Source organism: Pseudorca crassidens, chromosome 2 (assembly GCF_039906515.1).
Source record: "Pseudorca crassidens isolate mPseCra1 chromosome 2, mPseCra1.hap1, whole genome shotgun sequence".
Lineage (NCBI taxonomy): Eukaryota > Metazoa > Chordata > Mammalia > Artiodactyla > Delphinidae > Pseudorca > Pseudorca crassidens.
The window spans coordinates 61667986-61693536 of NC_090297.1; the positions used below are offsets into that span (position 1 = coordinate 61667986).

Below are 25551 nucleotides of genomic sequence, written 5' to 3' on the forward strand. Positions count from 1 at the left end.
ATTTCAAAGAAGACTTTCTTTCATGAAAGGGGAATGACAATGGAATAAAGAGCACTAATAGAAAGTAATATTTTCTAGTTAGTACCTGTGATGACTAAAACTATTTTCAGAATTATTTTAAACAATAGATTTCAGTAGTGTTCATGGCTTTTAGATAATAATTTTCATTTTTTTTCAGTCTATTTTTTCTGATAATTAGTAATTAGGATTTTCTATCTTACGGTTATATTTAATTACCTTTAAAGATTATGAGAGGTTAAATATGCTAAACCTGTATGTTATGCAGCTGGGAACCTGTTTTAAAACATCTAATGCAAGGGTTAGCAATTCTTTTCTTAAAGGACCAGAGTAAATGGTTTAGGTTTTTGGGCCATGTGATTTCTATTGCAACTACTCAGCTCTACAATAGCAGTAAGAAAGTAGCCATGGAGAATGTGTAAGGTTGTGAGTATGGCTGTGTTCCAACAATGACAACAAACACTTCATTTACAAAAATAGACAGTAGGCCAGTTTGGTTCACAGGTCTTAGGTTGCTGAAAAATGGTCTAATGAATCCTTGACTATTTACTCTGTTTATCCTGAAACTGCTGTCATTTAAAAATCTTAAAGTCCGGGCTTCCCTGGTGGCGCAGTTGTTGAGAGTCTGACTGCTGGTGCAGGGGACACGGGTTCAAGCCCCGGTCTGGGAAGATCCCACATGCCACGGAGCAACTGGGCCCGTGAGCCACAATTGCTGAGCCTGCACATCTGGAGCCTGTGCTCCTCAACAAGAGAGGCGGTGATAGTGAGAGGCCTGCGAACCGCGACGAAGAGTGGTCCCCGCTTGCCACAACTAGAGAAAGCCCTCGCACAGAAACGAAGACCCAACACAGCCATAAATAAATAAATAAAGCAAACTGTCAATGAGTAAAAATAAAATAAACACTATAAAAAAGAAAATCTTAAAGTCCTTAAAATCTCTTAGTTTGGAAAAGTGTATTTTATCTTGATTAACAGTTTATATTATTTAACTTATAGCTGAGGTAAACTCATAGCAATATTTATGGAAAGCATGGAAAATACTATTTACTTTTTATTTAAAAGTTTCTATACTTTGATACATGTGATCTCCAAATATTGCCTTATGGCCATTTTAAGGCTACTTGAATGTTAAATAATGACTGACCTGTTTTATTAAACACAATATTCTATTCCAAGCAAAAATATCTTTCCAGAATGAAGACAAAATCAAGGCATTCTCAGATGAAGACTACTAAGAGAATTTGTCTCCAGTGGACCTACCACACACACACACAAAGTTTAAAAGAAGTTTTCTAGATAGAAATGAAGGAAACAGAACATCAGGAAGGAAGGAAGAACAATGGTAAAAGTAAAAAGATAGATAAATACAAAACACTTTACTTCTCTTGAGTTTTCTAATACATATTTGACAAGTGAAACAAAAACTGTACCATTGTCTGATACAGTTCTCATGGTGTAGAGAAAATATTTAAGATAAGTACATTAGAAAAGTGGGAGAGTAAATGAGGTAAGGTTTCTATACTTCACTGGAAATAGTAAGATATGAATACCCTCAGACTATGATAAGTTATGTATATATTATATACTTCATAGAGAAAGTACTAAAAAATATATACCAAGAGGCATGCTCTAAAACACTGTGGATAAAACAATGTGGAATTCTAAAAAGTGCACAAGTAACACACAGAAAGGCATGATAAAGAAAACAGAAACAAAAAAAAAAGGGGAGAACAAACAGAAAACAAAAGAAAAAGATGTCATACATAAGCCTTAATGAATCAATAATTAAATTAATTTTAAGTGGTCTAAATACACCATCAAAATATGGAGATTGTCAGAGTGGATAAAAACATAACTCGGGCTTCCCTGGTGGTACAGTGGTTAAGAGTCCACCTGCCGATGCAGGGGACACGGGTTTGTGTCCTGGTCCAGGAGGATCCCACATGCCGCGGAGCGGCTGGGCCTGTGGGCCATGGCCGCTGAGCCTACGCGTCCGGAGCCTGTGCTCCACAACGGGAGAGGCCACAGCAGTGAGAGACCCCCATACCACAAAAACAAAAACAAAAACATAACTCATCAATATGCTATCTACAAAAGACTTATTTAAAATATAACAACATATGTGGGTTGGAAAAAAAAAATCAAGGTTTTTCAAAGCAGCTTTATTTGTTATAGCCAAAAACTGGAAACAGCCAAAATATTCTGTAACACATTTATGGCTAAACAAATTGTGGTACATTCATATCACAAAATATTACTCAACAATAAAAAGGAACAAACTATTGAGGTGTATGATACAACTTAGATAATAAATCTCAAGAGTGAAAGGGCCAATTTCAAAAGGTCACACACTGAATTATTTCATTTACATAACATTCTATAAATATTAAAATTAAAGAGATGGGAAACAGATTAGTGTTTGTTGGGGCTAGAGATGATGGATGGTGAAGGAGTAGATGTGATGCTAAAAGGATAACATACAGTAAATCTTTGTGCTGAGGGAATAGCTCTGTATCTTGATTGTGATGATGGATCCACAAATCAACTCATATGATAGAATGATGTAGAACTACATGCACACATTACACTAATATCCATTCCAAGTTTTGGTGTCATACTACAGTTACATCTAATGTAACATGGGAGAAACTGGGTAAAGGGTATGTGGAAGCTCTCTGCACTAACTTCACAACTTCCTGTGAGCCTATAATTATTTCAAAGTAAAAAGTGGAAAAAAAGAACCTCATATTCATTTGGGGCAATTTATTTAAACAATCTGAGTGCCATGTTCATCTGCACAATGAGGATGACAATACCCTCTGACAGTTCAGTTTTGAGGCTTATATGAGACAAGTACACACAAGTATCTCCCATTTTTCCTAGACTACATAAAGTAATGAATACATGTTAGTTGAACCATATTAACTAAAATTTCTTTGGTGCAAGCTGCTCTTTACATTAATGGAGTTAAAGTGCTGAACCTAATTCCAACATGTTGATGGGGGGTTTCCCACACCACCAAGCAATTATCCAATACCAGCTGGGTGTTCTACAATTTAACTCAATTCTCACACTACCCAGAGAGAGCATGAGATTCCATGAATAAGGGTTCAGTACTACAAGACTTCCCTGCTCCCCCACCCCCAACAAACGTCAGTAGCAATTCCAGGTTATCACCTGCACTTGAATCTGAAAGGACCCTGTGGGGCCCTCACTGGTACAAAAGCCCCTCTGTGTACCACACTTCTTATTTTTAGAAAAAGGCTTTGGTCTCCTAGGCCTTCTCTGAGTTCCAAAGAGCAGATTCATTCAGTTACTAATTAGTTTAGTGAGGGAATGCAGAAACCAAGGAAAAGCAGTCAAGAAACAATAGTTGGGTGATAAAACAAAATCCTAGTTCCTCCTCAATGAATATACATAACAATCTAAGTATATCTTTGAGTTGTTATGCAGAAACTAAGACCCACCATGCCCAGGAGGAGGAGGATGACTACATGGTGACCATAAGCACATAGACCCCAGACTGGTTGGAACCAGAAGATTGATGATTACGTTTCCTGAAACACCACCTTGTTACCTCACCATCAACCAACCAGAAGAAAGTCATACATCCTGCAGCCTTCACCCAATGTTGTCTTTAAAATCCCTTCCCTGAAAGCCATTGAGGAGTCTGGGGTCTTTTGAGCATAAGCTGCCCATTCTCCTTGCTTGGCACCTTCAATAAACACTATACTTTCCTTCACCACATCTGGTGTCAGTAAACTGGCTTTGCTACATGGCAGGTGAGTGGATTCAAAGTTCAGTTCAGTAACATGCTTCCAACCAATGAGCTATAGATTAGAGGTTTCAAAGACCCTGTGTTTGGGTTTGACTAATTTGCTAGAGCAGCTCACAGATCTCAGAGAAACATTTGATTTACTAGATCACTGGTTTATTATAAAAGGATATAACTTGGAAACCCCCAAATGAAAGGGATACATAGAGCAAAGTATGGGGAAAGGATGAGGGGAGAAGCTTCCAGGCTCTCTGGGCATACCACTCTTCCTGAATTTCCACATGTATACTGATCTAGGAGTTGTCTAAACTCTGTCCTTTAACATTTTTTATGGAAGCTTCATTACATTGGCATGATTGATTAAATCATTGGCCATTGAGAACTGATTCAACTTCCAACCCCTCTCCCCTCCCCAGAAGTCAGTGGAGTGGGACTGAAAATTCCAATCCTCTAATCACATAATTGGTTCTCCTGGCAACCAACCTTAGGTGTGGTCCCAAAGTCACCTCATTAACATAATAAAAACACCTTTATAGCTCACTCCCCTGATGTGAAATTCCAGGGTTTTTGGGAGCTCGGTGCCAGAAATGGCATGAAGGTCATATATATATATATATATATATCTTATAAATCACAGTACCACAGAGGTGCAACCATATTGAAGGCATAAGGGAAATTAAGGGGTGATTCATATTTAGGGGTATGAATTTATATTAGGGGGATATATTAGGGGGATAAAGGTAGTGGGGATAAAGGTGGTGGGGAGATATCAGACAGGAAATACTTGCTTGTGACACTACCATGTTATCTCTTCAAATTTTAATTTCTAGTTCTAAGAAGTCATGTGGGAAGCAAGAACAGAGAGCAGCATCCATTAACTCTGCAGTACTTATGGAGCCCCTATCTTGTGCCAGGTCTTGTGCTAAGCCATGAGTTACAAAGGTCAACAAACACTGTTTCTGGACAGAAGGAGTTCCCTGTCCCATAAGACCATGGACAAACAAAACCAAAGACTACAATTCAGAGAATTAGTCCCACACGAATGGTGGCACAAGGTACTATGTAACTATGGAGAAAGAAGCACCTGATTTTTCTTGGGATGCTCAGGAATAGCTTCATTAAAAGTTGAAAAAGGAGTAAGTTTGACAATTGTAGAGGGGGACAAAAGATATTCCTCACACAAAAAATAATATATGTAAAAGTAGAAAAACAAAATTTTCACCTTGACTAACTGGATTCATAGTTTGCCTCCACATCTAAGTTCTTCACTTCTTATTTGCTCTTTATTCCTCCACAGCTGAGTTTCTGGTCCATTATGTCACTGAATTGTTGCAATGATCACCAAACTATCTAACCCAAAGGTAACTGGTCTGATCTTATTTAACCTGATTGACATTTTTAACCACTCACTGCTCCAGGAATTTTTTCCTCTTTTGGCTTCTTGTAATCATGGCTTTCTGATTCTATTCCTACATCTCTGACCACTTGTTTGTGGTTTCCTTTATAAGTGCTCAATAATTGTTGACTAAACAAAAGTGATGTGTCAAAAGATTGATTTCAGAAAAGAGCGACTTGAGCCTGTTTAAATATGGACAGGATAAAGTTAATAGAGGAGAAGAGCTTAAAGATGTAGGGAGAAAGAGGATGTTTAATGAAATAAGGACCTGACAAACAGGAAAGAATGGATGGAATATAACAGGATAAAGGGAACTTAACGGAACATTCTTTATCTTGAGTTAGGCAATAATCTTAACTCCTGTGGATAATTAGAATGAGACTATCCTTTCAAAAGGCACTAAGCATATAGAGATTAGAGGAAAAAGAGTTTGAGATACACAGCCCAGTGTTCATGCTCAAAGTTTGGCTTTGGAGACAAAAGAATATCTTTGCTAGCTTATAAACACCAGCAGGGTAAAATAAGAACATCTCTGGAGATTCCAGATATCAAAGAATAGGAATGAACTAGGAAGCAGAGATTGAGATAAACAGCAATGAATAATAAGTAGAAATTTGACAGAGGCTTTCAAAATGCTTCCATATTTGTCATATATAATCTATGATTTTAAAATTTATCTTTTTAAGTTTTCCTATTTTTTCTGACTGGATCTAGATTTATTAATAAATAATGTGTGATTAAGAATTTTATTTTGTCTTTCTATTCAAAATCAAATGTCTGGTGTAAACTTGTCAGTGTTCTCTAGAAGTTTTAAGTGAGTTTTAGCTTCATGATATCACAGCATTTGAGAGCAGCTATGTGAATTGCATTCAAGAGATGTAAATAGGTCTCTCAATTTCAGAAACAGGGTTGGATATCCTGTGCCTCTGGATATCATTCCCTGAGAAGTTACAGCTTCACTTATTTAATCCTAAATGGACATAACTAGACTCTAATCATGAGGAAACATGAGTCAAATGCAGAATGAGAAATATTCTATTTTTTTAAAAAGTAGAAGGAAGGAAGGAAGACTATGTCAAGGAAGACTAAGAAAAACTAAGGAATAGTCCCCAGACTAAAGAGGACTAAAGTGGTATGACAACTAAATACAATACTAAAGGGAAAAGAATTCTCTAAAGGACACTATTCAATCAGTTGACAAAATTGGAACATGGATAGTAATGGGATAAAAGTATAATGCCAATGTTAAATGTACAAAATTAAAAAACTGCACTGTGGTTACAGAAGAGAATATCCTTCTTCAGAAATGCACACTGAACATCACTAGGGAGAAAGGGGCTTGCTGAATGCAAGCTGTTCTCAAATAATTCAATGAAAAAAAATATTTCTGCATACTTTACACACAGCAAATGTTGAAGCAAATGGGAAAAATGATTGATGAAACTGAGTAAAGGACATAGGGTGTACTTTGCATTATTTCTATAACACTTTTTTTTCTTACTCGGAGTATTTTTATTATTATTTTTTTAATTTTATTGATGTATAGTTGATTTACAATGTTGTGTTTAATATCTGCTGTACAGCAAAGTGTCAGTTATACACACACACACACACATATATATATATATATATATATATATTCTTTTACATGTTCTTTTCCATTATGGTTTATCACAGGATATTGAATATAGTTCTCTGTGCTATACAGTAGGACCTTGTTGTTCATCCATCCTATATATAATAGCTTACATCTGCTAATCCCAAACTTTTTAAATATAAATTTGAAATTAATTTCTACATATAGAATAGAAAATATAGAAAGGAAGAAATCATCACTATAAGTAACTCTAAGGAAGCTCATATATTCAGAAACTTCTCAAGAAAGATATTTTTGGGAAAGTACGCTAAGTTGTTCGAACTAACAAGTGGAATGGCAACTTCAGTTGGTTCAGGCAATGTCTGTGATGTGGTTGAACTCACAACCTAACTTTTCCGTAGATAAGGGAGAAGCTCTGTGGAGCTACCTTCCTGTGACCATCCATTTATAAAAATATCAGCTATGTCTAGCTATTCGTTAGATAATAGTTAATATTTATTCGAATTTTACTCATTTGCTCTGTATGGTAGGATCAGAAAAACAAATTTATGCACAGTTTAACTTATAAACCCAATCCTTCTTCTTTCAGCTTCATGATGCTATCCATTATCGTCATTCTAATAACTTCATTAACCAACATTCATGGTATTTAATTAAACTAAAATGTATCCAAGCACTTATAAAAAGAATATGCATAATAACAAGCACTGCAAAGAAGGAGAGTTAAATCCAAATTATTAATCTTAAATTGTATGAAGATGGAGATTATGTGCTTCATTCTTACAAAAATTATATTTTCATATCAGATTTAAATCCCTGGAAAGATGATTAAGAATCAACCTTACATTTTCATATCACCTTATACTTTTTAATGCACATTTATGCTTATTATCTTTTTTGAGTCTCACAATAGCCAGGGATTTTTATCATTCGACTTTTGGAAAGTAGGAAACTAGCTGAGGGTAACTGAGGCTAAGAGATTTGCACTAGGATTTGCTGAACTGTTGAATAAGGAAGTTGAGATTGGAGCACATGTATTCTAACTGCTAGTCCTGGGTTTGCCTCACTTACACCCCATGGAGAGTCTTGTCACTAATTCAGTGCTCACATACCAGTTTTATGATTCTGTAGCCACTCTAGAGAGTGAAATGTTGGCAGTCAAAAGCACACTCATGGTTCAGAAATATTACAGGGACCATAATGCATATTATGTAAGGGTATATTGCTGTTCTATTGATTTTTTTCTCACATTAATAGTCATACTAAGAGTATGATGTGAGTAAGTCTCATTAGTCCTACTGCATAAATGAGGAAACCAAAAGGCACTTAAGGATAAGTGATATTAAAGAAAGCATTAGCAGATAAAATAGATGTTCTAATTGTAATCTTTCTACGCCTATATAATATATGCCTTTTTGATTCCTTTAAAAGAGATTTCCTCATCCTAGCCTTGTTCAAGTTATTTCTACCCAAAATATAAATCAAATATTGTTTATCTGAAATATGGTGGGATCTTATTCATTAAAAGTACCACTCTTACTTCATGGTACATTTAAAGTTATATAGTTCAAATATTTAGATTTTACACAAATTGATGACTCAGTTAGAGTTGTGGCTGTGAAAATAGACCTGTCTTGATGATGATTATCCCCAGCTTCCTAAAGTTGACAATCTCTTTAGGAGGATGTGCCCTGTATCAGAAGCACCAGACACTGATAAACGTGTTATATACCTTAATTTCACCTAGATATGTGATCTTGTACAACTTACTAAACTCTTGGGTTTTTAGATCCCTCATCAGTTAAAATTTAATTCTAACTGCCAAATCCTTGATTTTGAACTGCAGTTTGAAATTAGACGCAGCAACCTCATAATTTGTATAATTTTATTCTCCCCTGATTACCTCGGTAGTTCATGCTGGCCTATTAACATGTGAATGCCGATTGAATAAAAACCTTACACATTTAAATGAAGATATTTCTCTTGTGATATTTCCATTTGAACCTTTTGTCTATTGATTTGTGATTATCCAGTATACTTCAGGGGAAATAACCTTGCCTAGGAATCAAGAGACCTAAGTTCTACTCTGGGCTCTGACAGAAAATGTTCATTTAAGTTTTGTGAACTACATGCATTTAGGTATAAAGAATAAGTATAAAAATATGCATCCTGACTACCTCATGAAAAGGATATAAAAAATTAGTTGACTCTTACATTCTGAACAAGTGAGGTTACAGGAAGATATTGAACAGCACGAGCAACACTGATACTTTTCTGCTGTACCTGATGGGGAGATGTGCCTCCAGGAAATGGAAGGCTCTGGTTTCCCAGTGGCCAAACAAGTCAGGGTGACATTGGTTCCTTCATTGATGGTCATATCACTTGAGATGTCATATATCTTCGGAGGAACTGAAATGGCAAAACATGCAGTTGTCAGAAAAAAATGTATAAAATTCTGTTGAACTATATATGATTAACTCCATGATAATCATGCAATCAAACTATGGTGGTGAAATGTACTTATGGCCCATGGTCATCACCTAAAAGATAGATTCTCTAGATCCTCAGGATTACCCTAGAGTTTTTTTGTTTGGTTCCAGTTTTCTCTAATATTTGGCTATGAAATATTTTAAGACAAATTAAATATTTAATAACAAAAAGCTTAAATAGTGCTTAAATGATCAATAAATATTGTTGTGAATACTTTGTATTACATAAACTAGAATATAGCCATCTGTCTGTTCCATCCATGTATCTTCACTATAATGATGGTTTTCCTGTTGAAATGATTAAAGAAAAATGGAAATCTGGAAGAAACTTAAACTAGCAGAACAGTTATGCCTACATGGTGATTTAAGAGCTAAGTGAGGTAAAACATGTACAGAATTGGGATGTAAGATTTCAGGGTTGCAAAGGCAATTTAGGTATCAGTTTTCTAATCTGCACAGCATGGATATAAGTCCTATGTCCTCTATAGGCTAGCTGTGTTACCTCAGCCTCAGGTCTTCATCTGCAAGCTGGAGATAATAATAGTGCAAACCCCATATAGCTACCGTGAAGATTAATAAGTCAGCATATGTTAAAGGGTTTAGAAAAGTTCCTGGCATCATTGTTAGCTATCAATATTATTATTAGATGCTTTAAAACACATATTTGGTGTTTAACTTTAATTTCACTACTGCTCTTTTCCCATGCCTTAAAATTGCTCTCAGAAGTTCACCACTTTGACAGTATACACAATGGGCCTGTGACATAAGTTTTGGTTTCCTATATAAAAATATAGTAGAAGTTTCAGGTCAAAGCTAAATAAATGGCAATTAGATACATTGATAGCTATTATAAAAACATGCTTTTTTTTTTTTTTTTTTTTTTGTGGTACGCAGTCCTCTCACTGTTGTGGCCTCTCCCGTTGCGGAGCACGGGCTCCGGTCGCGCAGGCTCAGCGGCCATGACTCATGGGTCTAGCCGCTCCGTGGCATGTGGGATCCTCCCGGACCAGGGCACGAACCCGTGTCCCCTGCATCGGCAGGCGGACTCTCAACCACTGAGCCACCAGGGAAGCCCAAAAACATGCTTTTTAAGTGGAATTTTTCTCATTTTTCCAGTCTTAGGGTTTCTTTCGGCAAGAGAGATGTTTTCAGAGTTATTTTAAAAACCAGTAACTAAAATCTGTCATAAGGATAAATTAAATTACTCATACTTTGAATATCATCTTTTATTTTTTAATGGAACCAAAACTCTGCTACATGAAAATCTGGGATGATTTGATTACAAATATAAAGTATTCAATTATAAATAACTGGTGATTGATTGAGGAAAGGGCTTATTCCTAAGTGATATACTGTTTTATCTGTTCCTAAATGACATACTTTAATTGACATTTAAGACATATTATCGTTAAACTCTTCATTGAGCTCTTCTCAGGCAAATAATAAAAAATTAAAACCATTCCAAATAGAAGAATCCTTTTAGCTTAACTGAAACAGAACAAAAATAAAAACTTTAAAACACCCTAGGAAGAAAGTAGAGAAAAATGTGCAAGACTTACTGGTGAATTGAAGATTTAATAAAAATAAACTTATAACATTAAATATATATATATATATATATATATCCTTTGGATATATGAATGTATGTATTGGTTTGATATAGTAAACCATGAAATACATGTGTATATACAAACACATGTGTATATTTATGAATGTGTGTATATATATATATATAAATATACAGACACATATATATCAATGTCTACTATTACAAAAACAAAAAGTTATATGATACTTTCCTTCTTTATGTAGAAGATAGTATACAGACATCAGTCTAGTCTGGTTAGTTTTATTTTAAACATATAACTGATTCAACTTTGGGCAGAGGTGTATATATTTAAGAGAAATGATGGAGTGCCATAAGACCATGCATTCTAGCCTCTAAATTAAATTATTTTGTCAATTTTATCTGGCTTTAAAATAGTTTAGTTTCATCTTTACACATCTACTTATATTTAAAGTGGTAAACTAATATTAAGCACAATATTTGATTTCACAGAGAAATAGCCAAGTCCCTTAGCAATAAACTTAAGATTTAACATTTAACTATGGGAAATTCTGTGGTGGGGGAAGACTGTTGAATTCCAGGTGTGACATGTCAGTTCAGTGATTGCAACCACCTCCCGGGGCCTCATAATTCAGGATCTGCTACAGGAAAGAAACATCTGGAAAGAGGATGTTAGCAAGGGAAATCCCTCTGGCAAGGCACTTCTCCCCAGAATGCATCACCTGTTGGCAACAGATGTTGTGTGTAGAGAGGGCCAATGAAGTCCTTCACATGCAATGTATGTAGCTTGGGGAGGCAAAAACAGGTGTTGCTTTGCTGAATTGCATATCCAGTTCAAGACTTCAAAGTTTTACTGATTATTATGGAGGGAATAATTCTGGACTCACAGGAAATGCAAAAGTTTCAAAGCATAATCCTTGACCTCGAGGAACTTAAAATTAAAAGAGGGAGGCAGATTGGTAAGTAACTAAAAGAAGACAAATATTTTCCATATTTTCCTTTCTTATTTTACATGAGTAACACAGGTCTCCTAGGTATGCCTTCTGGGTTCAAATCATCAGAGATTAATTTTGTGTTTGTTTCTTTTAGAGCAAACCATGAAGGATAGTTTATCCACAAAGTTATTCATTGTGGTGCTATTTATAATACAGAAGAACTATCAGTGACCTCGATGTAAGAAAACAGAAATGGAGATATTGTTAGCTCTGCCTCCAGAATAAGGTGTGGTTTCGAGGAAGGGTTTGGGATGAATCCGGGGAACATTAGGCTAAGATATAAAGGAAAAGAAAAGTGATATTTCTACCGTGGGTTGCAGGAACTTGGAGAATGGTAATGTCTCGAGTGTCTTAAGACCCTCCCATTCTGGATTACAGTTTGTGTATAAATGATGCATGTGCACAGGTGGGAAGAATGTCACTGAACTTTCTAAATGACAAAGCATTTCTTATGGCATGTCCAATATTCTATGTGCTTGCATAGAAAAAAGAAAAATGAGGAGAGTTAAAATATCTTACTATTCTAGACATCTGTTTCTTTTCTATATACCTTATATCAAACTCCTTCAACCTTTTTATTTATAAATTTAACTTAAAAATCAATTGTTTAAAAAGAAGTATGTTCAGTCAATTCAATAATTTTTAAGTCACTAAATAACTCTATATTTTAATGAGTATTGAGGTTGCTGTGCATATTATTTAAGTATTTATGACCTAGAGCAGAGTAATAAAGGAATAAGTTATTCATCTAAATATACACTTGTTTAATTTGCAGGAAATAATTATTATAACATTAAAATTGTCATCATCATCATGAAACCATAAATAAAAATACTGAAAGGTAGAAGTTCTAGATTTCTCACTAAATCACAGAATAACTTTTCTTTAATAGGACCCTAACTGGGGATACACACAACTTTACATCTGTGTTAATAATGAACTGTTGCTTATCACCAGTTAGAGACATTGAAGAACATTGGAAACTTTCTAAGCAATAGGGATGGGAGTGGATTTAAAGTCTGTGTTGGAGGGAAATTTTTTTTTTTAATTCCCACATACATTTAAAGGAATCACTCTTGTACCTTCAAATTCATAACCTTTTTTGCCTTTAATCAATTATTCACTGGACTCAATTTCAACTACTGTTTACCACCCTGTTCTCAACTCCTATTGATGCCATGGTGGGGGGCGGGAAATGATGCATATTTAGATGCATTTATAGATTTAGATTCATTTAAGGTAATTCAAATCTCTTGCTGGTTTCACTTTCATCAAACAGTATGCAATCTGACTTGCCCCAACTGCCTTCTCCTTTTGGAACCATCTATCACGGTGTCTTCAGGCAGGATGGAGCATTCTTAGTAAGAAAAATCTTAGAATACATATCCAAACAAAATACTAACGATTTCCACACAACCAGCTATTTGGGATTATTCCCTACCATTTGCACTGTGATGGGCAATTGAGTCTGTGAGTGTCCTCATGGTTACTTTTTTTTTTTACTTGTACATAATTTCTGAACTGTATAAATAAAATAAGATTTTGTTTGTTTAGTGAGCAGCCTTCACAGATTTAACTTAAATTTCTTCCAACAACTCATCCTGTAGTGTGGAACATGACCATTAAAAATGTGAGAAGTCAACATAAGGGTGACAAATATGTACAACACAGGAATCATATGAACACGCTCTTTTATTTTATATGAAAAGTCTGTTCAGGGACTGCGGCCAGGACGCTGGTGTGAAGAAGTCAGAGACAAGGAGCCTGGCGTCCTTGGACTACAGCCCTGATTCGTAGCGGGGTGGCAGCTGGTGGAAAATATTTTTTTAAAAATGTCTGTGTAGATGATAATAATTAAAATAGTTCACACCTATATGAAGTTGCATGAGATGTGAGGTGGTGCCACACGTAACAATGAAAATCTTTAGAGGATGTATTTGATGGCTACCTTAACTGTAAATAAATGCAAGACATGGACTATTTGGATCTGGGCAATTTCTTTGGTTTACTAGAATCAATTGAATGCCCCATCAAGTTCTTAAGTTGTAAGAGTCTGTGAAAGACCACAGTACATACAAATCCATTTGGAGGGCTTCTTTAGGCTGCAAGAGCTAAAAGGTGGATGGATTATGTATTTAAGCTGGTCCACAAATACTCACAGATTGTTAAGAAACATCAGTTGATGTTTTATAACCACAGTTGTGGTTATTATAACCACAAAATTATAACCAGTTGTGGTTATTACAACCACAATATTCTGGTCCCAAAAATCACCTGATTCCATAGCCAGGGTATAAAAATCACAGCAGTGATTTATAAGCAGGTGTACTATGTGTCTTCCCACTCAGTCTCTGAAGCCATAGGCTCATTACTAAAAACCTTTAAAGGTTTTAATGTATCTAATTGAATTATGCATACACTGGGTCATATGCATAATTCACTGGGTCAAACAAAAAATAAAAATAAAAGCGATTCCATCTCTTTGTGTCCTGCTTGACTCACCTCTCCCATGGTGACTTTCTCCACCTCTAAAGCTTACCACAAAGAAGGAACACTGAAATGTGAATTTCTGAGGGAATGTTAAAGGGTTAAATTTCATCTGAAAGCATTGTGTCACTGATGACTTTGAACATCTTCAAGCAAGATAGATTTTTCTGGGTGTGTGCCTTGTTGAAATAATCATTTACACCCCACAACACGTTGTTCCTTCTCACTCCCCCTCCTCTGGTATCGATAGTTTCTTCTTTATAGTGTTCTTTGCAATCTGTCATTTGTATTTATTTCTTTACTTGTTTATTGCCTGTCTTCTCTTCATGCAACTTAAGTAAAGGTCTTGGGTCAGAACCTTGTTTACCTCATTCAACAGCCTATCATAAGTACCTAGAAAAGAGCCTGACACATATGTGATATTCAACAATATTTGTTGTTTTTTTTTTTTTATGTGCTGAGCTAATATTTCTTTGGCTTCATAATGATGATTTCCCATAGAATTTCATACCACCGCAAGGATGATATAATATAAATTCTGAGAATATAGTGAAAATGTAATTACAGTGCCAAGTGTCCTATGTGACGGTTTTCAAGGATTCTCCAAGATTGGGGATTCACTATTTCTCTTAACTTATTTAAAAGCATGACATTTCCGTACTGCATTGCCTACTATAGTTTTTGCCATGCAAACCCAGAGAAATAATTGAACAATAATCATAAATTTATTTTCAACAGAATGAGCTGTCACATCCTAGGCAGGACTGTGTATTTTGGTTAGAGTTTTGGTTTTGGTTTTGTTTTTTTTGTTTTTACTTGAGAATCTATGTAAATTAAGGGTCAAAAGTATTTGACTTGACTAATGTGTACATATTATTTCTGCTTTTTTTTTTCCCTCTCCATAGACTTGGAGTCTGGGTTAGTTCGAATAGCCTATATCTTTGAAGATTTTCCAAACTGCTTGAGTCAACAAGCTAAACACAACTATAAATCTTCGGAGAATTGGCTTGTTTTGAACTCCCACATCTTGTAATGGCTGGCAATATCAAAAGGACAGTCTTTCCTTAGGCTGGCACTTCCCTTTTCAGTCTTGGCCAGCCCCCAGAAAGTGAAAGCAAATCTTCGTTACATAACAAATCTCCTGGAAAAGGTGCTGTTCTCAAACTGAGAGAAGAAATTGTTTCATGAATTTTTTTCCTAAACTGGCTTGCTGATGGGTGCTTGATGGCTTCCTGGCCTGCATCTAACTAGCAACATTGTTTTCTCCAACTCAGAGACTATAAACTGACTTTTTATAGTTTATGGCATTTCAGAGATTTCTATGGTTTCTCCCCTCATCCCATCACTGATAGGAGGAAAAAATAGCTAAGTGTGACTTGTAAATGCAAACTTGCCAGATTTGTGAATTACCTACTGATGGAATATGTCAGAACTGCTTTGGGGGGCAAAGAAAGTGTTTAAAAAAAAATGTATCTTTCAGACTTCAGTTCAAACTTTGAATCATGTTGCTTAACTTAGCGTTTTTCCTTTTTTATAAGACCTATGTATAAATTGTTCTCAGTCTACTATGTCCTTCAGGGGGTCAGCTATATACACTGGCAGAACAAGCAGTGACCTATTTTAATCCATCCATTCATTCATTCAACAAATATTTACTGAGAAACCAACTTGATTTAGGGAGACCAATCTTAAGGAGTCCATGTCTAAAGAGTTAGAAAAACCTAACACTATTAATTATGATGTGGAATCATAAGTCCTACAAAGTAGATTCTGTACAGCAAGGTGTTTTGGGAACACAGAGTAGTAAATCTAACTCTGCCTATGGGGTCAGAATTGGAGGGGATACTGATCTTAGATAAGGCTTTATGAAACAGATGACATCTGAGTGGAATTTGATGGTTAAAAACAGTAGTTTCCTATACCCAGATAATCATCAGGATGATCTGGTAAGTTTTTTTAGAATCCTGGGGTAGAGAGGGCACAACTTAGGGGATCCTAGACCAGTAGGTTTGGAGTGAGCTCCAAAATCTACAGATTTTGGTAACATTTACAGGACACCAGAAAGTCTTCTCCATAAACTTCCCTCTCCTATTTATTTAAAAACTCCACTCTAGTTAGAGAGCCCTCCTTCAAAGCCTCAGAGCAGTTATTTGCCTGCAAGGGCTTAATATTAAAGTGTAACTATCCCTAGAAGAGATGATACCTTAATAGCTTGCACTCAGTAGAAAGGTGCTATGAGTAACTTTTCCCCACTGTGTTATTTTCCCTTGGGAAAATCTAGAACTGGTTCATGTAGCAGGGGTCAAGTCAATCAGTGATGGAGAGAAGAAAGTGAGCATCTGAGAGTGATAAACCCCACAGGATATAGAGTTATGGAAAAAATCAAAGTTGGAAATGACTTCCTTCTCTCTTTCCTTTCTCTCCATCTTTGCTTGACTACCTAATACATGGATTATACACCAAATAGGATGAAAGAAAGCAAGTAATCCCTAAATTTTAAGACAGATTTCTTACTGAGGAAAGGCCTAGGTGTTCACTAGGTAGATTTTCAGTGTCAAATATATATAAATACACACACATATGTAAATACACATGTATGTACATATGTTATATTAAGAAGGCTTACCATACATGATAATTTAGTGTGAAAAAAGAATAAAGAAAGGTCATTGGTTTAGAAAGGATAAGTTTTGGAGGCTTAATATTTATTTAATGATTTAAAAATTTTTGGTTGAAGGCAAGTTCCTCACCTGCTGAATAAACAGTTTTAAAGCAGAAATACAGCATTGTTATACAAGAGTTTCAATATTTTAGACTGTAAAGATTTTTATTTTTGCTTCATTTTTGCTGGAGGATCAAGAACTGGCCTCTACACATGAATGTTTACACACCAGAGTTCAAAACCCTGCTGTACCTCAGGCTAGCTTCAGCTTCATTTACTTGGATGGTTCAAAGATACAAAATACTGCTTAAAATCAGAACCATAATAACAGCTACTCCCTCAGGCAGCAGCAGCAGCAGGAAGGCTAGAACACACTTACAGCAGTGTTGTATATCACAGGGAATCTACAATGCCTTTGTAACTCATCCGCAGTAGAAAATAGTTGCAAAATACATAGGAAGAACACCACAACTGAAATGCCTTAGAGCACACAAATCTAGGTATCCATACCTAGTGGGGCAGATTTCTTAAGAAACCAACTCTATTATCTTTAAAACCTTCAGTGATGATAACATTTTATTAGGAATTAATAATGAACTTTTTCCTGGAAACAATTCAGCAGTATACTTTAAGAACTTTAAAAAAATCCAACCCAGTGAGCCAATGATTTCCCTTCCAGGAATTTATCTTAAGGAAAGCAGGTACCTCCTTCCAGTATAGTCACTATTCCCACAAACCTGGTGGCCAGCTCCACTGTTCTGTTTGAAAATGTGCCAGCAAATGCCCTCTGGAATGGCTTGGGTGAACTTTTCTTGCCTCATCTTTGGCAGTGAACTATTCTCTACATAAATCAGAGGAAACAGCCCAGCTGTGTCATGCTAGAACCCAGCTGCCTTCTTTGTAAATATTTCCCAGAGCTAAGAGCTTGCTTTAGCATTTTTTGAAACACAAGAGAGTCCAATGTCTACCTTTGGACTCATAGAGTTATATTGAAACACCTGACTCCAGATTTCTTTCTTTTTTTTTTTTTTTTGCCACGGGCTCTAGGCGCACAGGCTTCAGTAGTTGTGGCTCACAGGCTCTAGAGTGCAGGCTCAGTAGTTGTGGCACCCGGGCCCAGTTGCTCTGCAGCACGTGGGATCCTCCCAGACCAGGGCTCAAACCTGTGTCCCCTGCATTGGCAGGTGGATTCTCAACCACTGCACCACCAGGGAAGCCCCAGATTTCTTGAGGTAAGCCTCTTCCGGTTCAATAGGAGTTCTTTTTGTGAGGCTCAGGTTTCCATAAATGTGTTTTAGTACGTTTTTATATCTAAAGCCTGCTATGCTGCTTTCTGCATTTGCAGAGAAGATGTGTCATGTCAGTGCAATCAGAAAAAATAATGGTTTCTCTGAAGTACTCTGGTTTCTTTGTTATTTGTACATAATATGTATTTTCCTAATTATAAAGGTAGTACACACTTATTGAAAAGAATGTGGAAAATATATAAAGAATGAGGAAGACAAACCCCAAACCACCTATTAGGTTGAAATACCTAAAGTCACCTTTTGGTAGGTCAAAACAAATGTGCATGTGTACACTGGAGACCACCAGTCTAAAGACTGACAATTTCCATTTAGAAATGAAAGTCCAGGTTTGCCAGATTTTTAGATATGAACTATTCTATTATTTTGTACCATACAAATTCATCAAAATATCTGTGGATTTACCTTAGCACCAACTCAAATGGCACCATTCTGGGATTTAGAAAAATTTGCAGCTTACTGAAGACACGTGATCATCACAGCTGGAAAATTGTCATAATGTAGAAATCTACACGGTCTATGAAAATAAACAGTGCCTGTAGGTTTATGTGTGTGCAAAATCCTCACCATCCACTGCAAGCCTTTTGTAGTCTGAATGCAGTCACAGAGTCACAACTTGCTATCTATGCCCTGAACTCTGGCAAGCCCTCAGCCTCTTCATTTGCCTTAAAAGACCCATTTTTACATTACATTGCTTGGTTTCTCATAAAAGCTGTGCATTATCACACTAATGTGTGGTTGCTCACCTGTCATGGAATAACCATGATGACATCTCCAGAGTGATCAGAGTTCTGCCTTAGGAAATATTCTGAGAACAGGTCTTATTCAGAAATTTAAATAATAATATTAAGATTCACATTAATATTTTGTTCCCCCACAAATTCTACGTTTTTAAATCGTTGTGTTTCTTTATCTGCTTTTCTCAAAGAGAATGCTTTATTTATGCTTAAAATGTAACAACCAAATGTTATTGTGCAATTATATACCCAGATATCTCAGTGCAGTCCTATGGTTACATGCACAGATTCTCTCTAAAATTGGGTTAAAAGGTAATTTGCCATTTGCTGGCCCCTAGATCATTAGTTATAGTGGCCAAAGTGCATTCTCTTATAATTCAATATCAAAGAAATTGCTTTTATGGCATTAACTATATTATATTCAAAATTGTATAAATTATTGAAATGCTATGCCTACTGCCAAGATATAAGACAGTTCACATGGAAAAAGTTCCATTTTAAATTATTCATTGGAAAAATGTCAGTCTCTTGCCAGAAATTGTTTTATACTGGGGCTAGCTTTTGGGACTTACATTTAAATATGAATCACAAGAACTCTGGAAATTACAGATACTCATAATTCTCTTGGCTCTGAATAATTTGTTCATTTAACTTGTTCATTTCCATCAAGTGGATTAAATATTATAAATTTTCTTGTATCTAGGTGCTATTCTAATGAGCATTTTCAGTAGTAGGCAAAGTCTTCATAGGTAATTCCTTGTAAGTCATGATAAAATAATATCAAAAATCCATATAAAAGTACTGAAATTTGGTGACTTACATTCAGTATTTTTGAATAGAACATAGAAACTGTATAACCAGTGAGTTATATATGTTATATATACATATGCACATATATAAATTATATGTATGTGTACATACATGAGCATATACATGTATGTATATTTGTCATATAGTTGATATATATTATATTGGATTGTGTGTATTTTGTAACATAATTATGTGTCATTGCTAATAATAGAATATGGTAGTAACGGGGCAAATCTAATTATAAGACACGTAATTATGTTAACAAAATACACATACACAAACATATGCACACATATCCAATCTATGTATATTTTTCCTGCACATTTCTGGAGAACTCGTATGAATCAAGGAACTATTTTATATAGATCTCTGAGTATTTCACAAGATCATACTTAGTACATAGTAAGTGCTCAGAAGGTCTTGAATAAGGATTTTTTTTAATCAGTTCTAAATGTTCCTTATTGGAAGAGTTAGTTTTTAACACCCTCATTAAAAAGTCATTCTCCCTCATATTAATTACAACATTCTGAGGAACAAAGATATTTAACTACTTTTCCCTTTTGAATTAAAAAACATTGTGGGTAAACTACTCCCTGGAGTATTAAGTAAGAAATGTTGATTTATTTTAGTTTCTCCAAGGTATTAGGTATGTTACCTATCTGCACATCCCAGTTGAAAGTATTGTGGATTTTTATTTTTATTTTCTAGATAACATATTATATTGTTAAGAACTTGAAAATGTGGTTAAGACTGAAAAGTGTTCTCTTGGGCATGTGTGTTCTGTAACTACCTCTCCTACTTGCTAGTCTTTCTTGTTTTGAACACTGCAGTCTCATCACTTGGCAAAAAATAAGCCAAATCCTCTCGTTTTTCTGCCGGTTGGAAAACTCAATCTACCCACTAAGCATTAGCTCTATTATTCTATATTTTTGCCTATACCTTTCATAACTATTTACTCTTTTTTCACAGCTACTACTATAATGGAAGGGCAGAAAGCTTATCTAACTTTTTGGTTGAAGATTGAGATAAATGAAGGGCAAGTGTTAGCCATAACAAAATGATGAAATTAACCTTTTTGGTATGTTAACTAGCTTAATTGATAAAGGGAATTCTATGAACATATTGAGTGTACATAGATCTCAAGAGTTATTTGACAGTTGTTAATGATAGTTTATGCAATAGAATGGAGAAATATGGACAAGGAACCCACGCAGCCAGGAAGAATACTGTTTGCCCCTACAACCAGTGTTGGTGGGTAGATTCATGTAAGTATGAAGGGAGAATGTTAGAGGAAGGCCATGAGGAGCTGGGTCTGGTTCTGTCCTTTCCTCAATTTTAAACGTCTTGGATGAAGCTCTTGGAGACATGCTTATTGATAAAACCATATCAGGGGTCATGTTTTCAGTTATAGTCACTACAATTTAAGAGTGACACACTGGTATGTTATTTTACAATGAGAGGTCAGCCAGAATAGTAAAGTGTCCAGACACAATAACATGTAAAGACACAGCTGAAGGAGCTAGGAATGTTTACATAAAGGTAAGGAATGGAAAGAAGGAAGATTTTTGAATAGACTTGTGGATTTATTCTAGTTTGTTCTTGTGGACAGAATAATGGTAGATTTCAGGTCATTATAGTGAAATATCCTAAACAAGAATGTCCTCACAATGAAATAGATTATTTATGAGAATATAAACTCCCTGTCATCAAAAGATTCTCAGGGAAATATGGAAGACCAGTAGGATTAGACAAGGGATTATTATCAATATATTTGGGTGAGTGCTTGGGTCAAATACGCTGATAGGGATTTTCAACTTTTATGTTCTTTGACTCTTTGTCACAAATCCAAGTAAAATACCATGAACATGCTAAAGGGTCTGGGCAAATGGTATTTATGGCTCCTCTGAGTGCTTAAAACATCATAAGACAAAATAAGTTCTTGCTGAACTCTAGGAATGCAAAGAATAGTTGAATAATATCTTTGTAGGAAAAAAAAAGAGACTATTCTCTGATATCTGAAAACTCTGTTGACCAATTATATATTTGCCTTTCCACCATAATATGAATAGAACATCATGTGGTTTTTACCTAAGCAAAATTTTTGTGAGTTTGTGTGCCTTATAGCAGTCACAGTGTATGCATCCAGATCAGTGTGTTAGTATAAACAGATGGAAATATGCTTCTCAGCTGATGAGTAACGTTAAGAGCCCTTCTCATCCTGTTTCACAAAACACCTAAACCCACACACTTTCTGCCCTGGTTTCTCTTTTTTTTTTTTTCCATATTTATCTCTGAACTGTTTTTAATTTCCAGAAATGGGATGACCACCTGCCTTTCAAACATACTACAAAACCAGCAGTGATTATGGTTGATTTTTGCTAGTCAGTTATTTTATAGAAAACATGTACCAAATGACAGCAGAGTCACCAGCTGATGAGAAGATTTATTATGTATATAACATTGTGCTTTTCATAGGAGTCAGCAGAATTGTGTTATGACTGTACTACCAAACTATTTCTATCAGGCTGAGAGCTGTAACATTCAAATGGTACCTTAAGGAACCGAGCTGTGTGCTCACTACTGAACACTACTTTTTTAAAAAGGAGGATTAAACAAAATTTATAAGAGAAAAAGATAACTTTTGCAGTTAAGATATATAATCTGTTCCTTTCCGGGGGTAACAAGGCTGCTACTTGATCAACAAACATGTCCTCTTCTTGGCACATGACTACATTCTGTTTCCCAGAATCCTTTGTAATTGTTTATAACTGAATTTTAAGCAGTGGAATGTGAGCAGACATGATGTGTGCTATTTGGCTTGACTCCCCCAAAATTCCCATGGGTGATCCTCCATGTAATTTCCCCCTACACAACTTGATGCACGTAGCCTTGGAAATTGGAAATCACATATTGAAGATGACAGAAATACAGTATAGAGGAGAATGAGTTTTTAGAGAATGTAGTCTGCCTATAAGGAACAATTTATTTGGTGGTCATATTAGTAACAGATAAAAAATATGCCCAGACAGTTTTATAAAAGAGATCGACCAATATCTAAGGAACTCTAATCTCTAAGTTTTATAACACACTCAAAAGAAGATTAAAGAAACAAAACGTATGAAAATAATTGTTTTCTTATAAGCCTCTTCCTGAAAATAAAAGGAAGAAAACACCACCAATTTATTTTATGAAACTGATATAATGTGATATTAAATATGGACACAAACTATACAAGAAATGTAATTTCACTTATGAACCAGAACATTTTAAATTATAATATTGAATCTACCAAGTGAATCCAGAAATGTATATATAAAAAAAGTATGCCTTATTCCAAGACTGAGGATACTGTTCAACAATTTATTAATTTAATACTCCACAGAGACAGACTGAAAGAGAAATATATATGATTATGTCAATTGGGATAGAGAACAAATTATATAAGAAAAAAACTATAATTTATAACAAAAAAGTTACAAACTAGGAATAGAAACTTTCTTGTACAATGTGACTAAAAGGATCTACCAAAAATTCACAATGATCATTATCTTTAATTGTGAAGTGTTATAGACATGTTTCATTAAAAGTGAAATATGGTAAAGAAGCCCACTTTTACTGCTTCTAATTTACATTATACTGGAGTTCCTACCCAGTTCAGTAAGATTAGGAAATAAGTTAGAAGTGTAGGTATTGGAAACAAAGGTCCAAAAGAGTCATTGACCATACATAATGTAATTCTCTTTGTAGAATATTCAAAAGAAGTTACATACTATTTAAATTGATGAAATTGATAAGAATTCAGCTAGACTACAAAAAAAGATGTTAATTCTTCCTACAATAAACGTACAAATTTGATACAATTATATGAAAACTTCTACTTTTATTCACAGAATTCAATAAGATTAATCTAGTATTAATATTGAAGGGCAACAGACAAAAAATAGCCAAGACAATCCTGATTAAGAAAAAGAAAGAAAGAAACTTATTCTATCATACTCTCAAGACAAATTATGAAACGCTGGCAGAAAGATACAAACCAGAATGAAACTAATAGAAACAAAATATACAACATGCACAGAACACACACAGAAGTTTTGAATATGATGATGGAATATAACAAATCAGGGAAAAATAACATACCATACAATCAATGGTGCTAGGACAATGGCTACATTCAAAAAAAAGATAGGGGGTCCAGGGCCACAGATACACCAGAAATACATCTACACGTGGAACAACTCCTACAGAACACCTACTGAACGCTGGCAGAAGACCTCAGACCTCCCAAAGGGCAAGAAACCCCCCACGTACCTCAGTAGGGCAAAAGAAAAAAGAATAAATAGAGACAAAAGAATAGGGGTGGGACCTGCACCAGTGGGAGAGAGCAGTGGAGGAAAGGTTTCCACACACTAGGAAGCCCCTTCGCAGGCGGAGACTGCGGGTGGCGGAGGAGGTGGACTTTGAGAGCGAGATTTATGATTTTTTCCTCTTTTCCTCTTTTTGTGAGTGTGTATGTGTATGCTTCTGTGTGAGATTTTGTCTGCATAGCTTTGCTTCCACCATTTGTCCGAGGGTTCTATCCATCCTTTTTTTTTTTTTTTTTCATTTTTTATCTTTTCTCTTAATAATATTTTTTTATTTTAATAACTATTATATTTTATCTTACTTTATTTTACTTTATCTTCTTTCCTTCTTTTTTTCCTTCCTTCCCTCCTTCCATCCTCCCTCCCTCCTTTCTTTTTCTTTCTTCTTTGCTTTCTTTCTACTTCTACTAATACTTTCGTTCTACTTTTTCTCCCTTTTATTCTGAGCCGTGTGGATGAAAGGCTCTTGGTGCTGCAGCCAGGAGTCAGTGCTGTGCCTCTGAGGTGGGAGAGCCAACTTCAGGACACTGGTCCACAAGAGACCTCCCAGCTCCACATAATTTCAAATGGCAAAAATCTCCCAGAGATCTCCATCTCAACACCAGCACCCAGCTTCACTCAACGACAAGCAAGCTACAGTGCTGGACACCCTATGCCAAACAACTACCAAGACAGGAACACAACCCCACCCATTAGCAGAGTGGCTGCCTAAAATCATAATAAGGCCACAGACAGCCCAAAACACACCACCAGACATGGAACTGCCCACAAGAAAGACAAGATCCAGCCTCATCCACCAGAACACAGGCACTAGTCCCCTCCACCAGGAAGCCTACACAACCCACTGAACCAACCTTAGCCACTGGGGACAGACACCAAAAACAAGGGGAACTACGAACCTGCAGCCTGCAAAAAGGAGACCCCAAACACAGGAAGATAAGCAAAATGAGAAGACAGAAAAACACACAGCAGATGAAGGAGCAAGATAAAACCCCAGCAGACCTAACAAATGAAGAGGAAATAGGCAGTCTACCTGAAAAAGAATTCAGAATAATGATAGTAAAGATGATCCAAAAGCTTGGAAATAGAATAGAGAACATGCAAGAAACTTTTAAAAAGGACCTAGAAGAACTAAAGAGGAAACAAACAACGATGAACAACACAATAAATGAAATTAAAAATACTCTAGATGGGATCAATAGCAGAATAACTGAGGCAGAAGAACGGATAAGTGACCTGGAAGATAAAATAGTGGAAATAACTACTGCAGAGCAGAATAAAGAGAAAAGAATGAAAAGAACTGAAGATGGTCTCAGAGACCTCTGGGACAACATTAAATGCACCAAC

At 35.6% G+C, this 25551-nt stretch overlaps 1 protein-coding gene across 2 annotated transcripts in view; it reads right to left on the bottom strand.

Annotated features, from left to right (window-relative positions):
* NEGR1 (neuronal growth regulator 1) overlaps positions 1-25551 on the bottom strand; it is a 909782-nt gene that overhangs the window by 359597 nt on the left and 524634 nt on the right. Inside the window, exon 3 of one of the 2 annotated variants that reach the window (XM_067726571.1) lies at positions 9004-9198. In XM_067726571.1, coding sequence (XP_067582672.1) covers positions 9004-9198 — 195 coding nt within the window. The remainder of the gene's footprint in view (positions 1-9003; positions 9199-25551) is intronic. The other variant, XM_067726572.1, reaches the window with a different exon arrangement.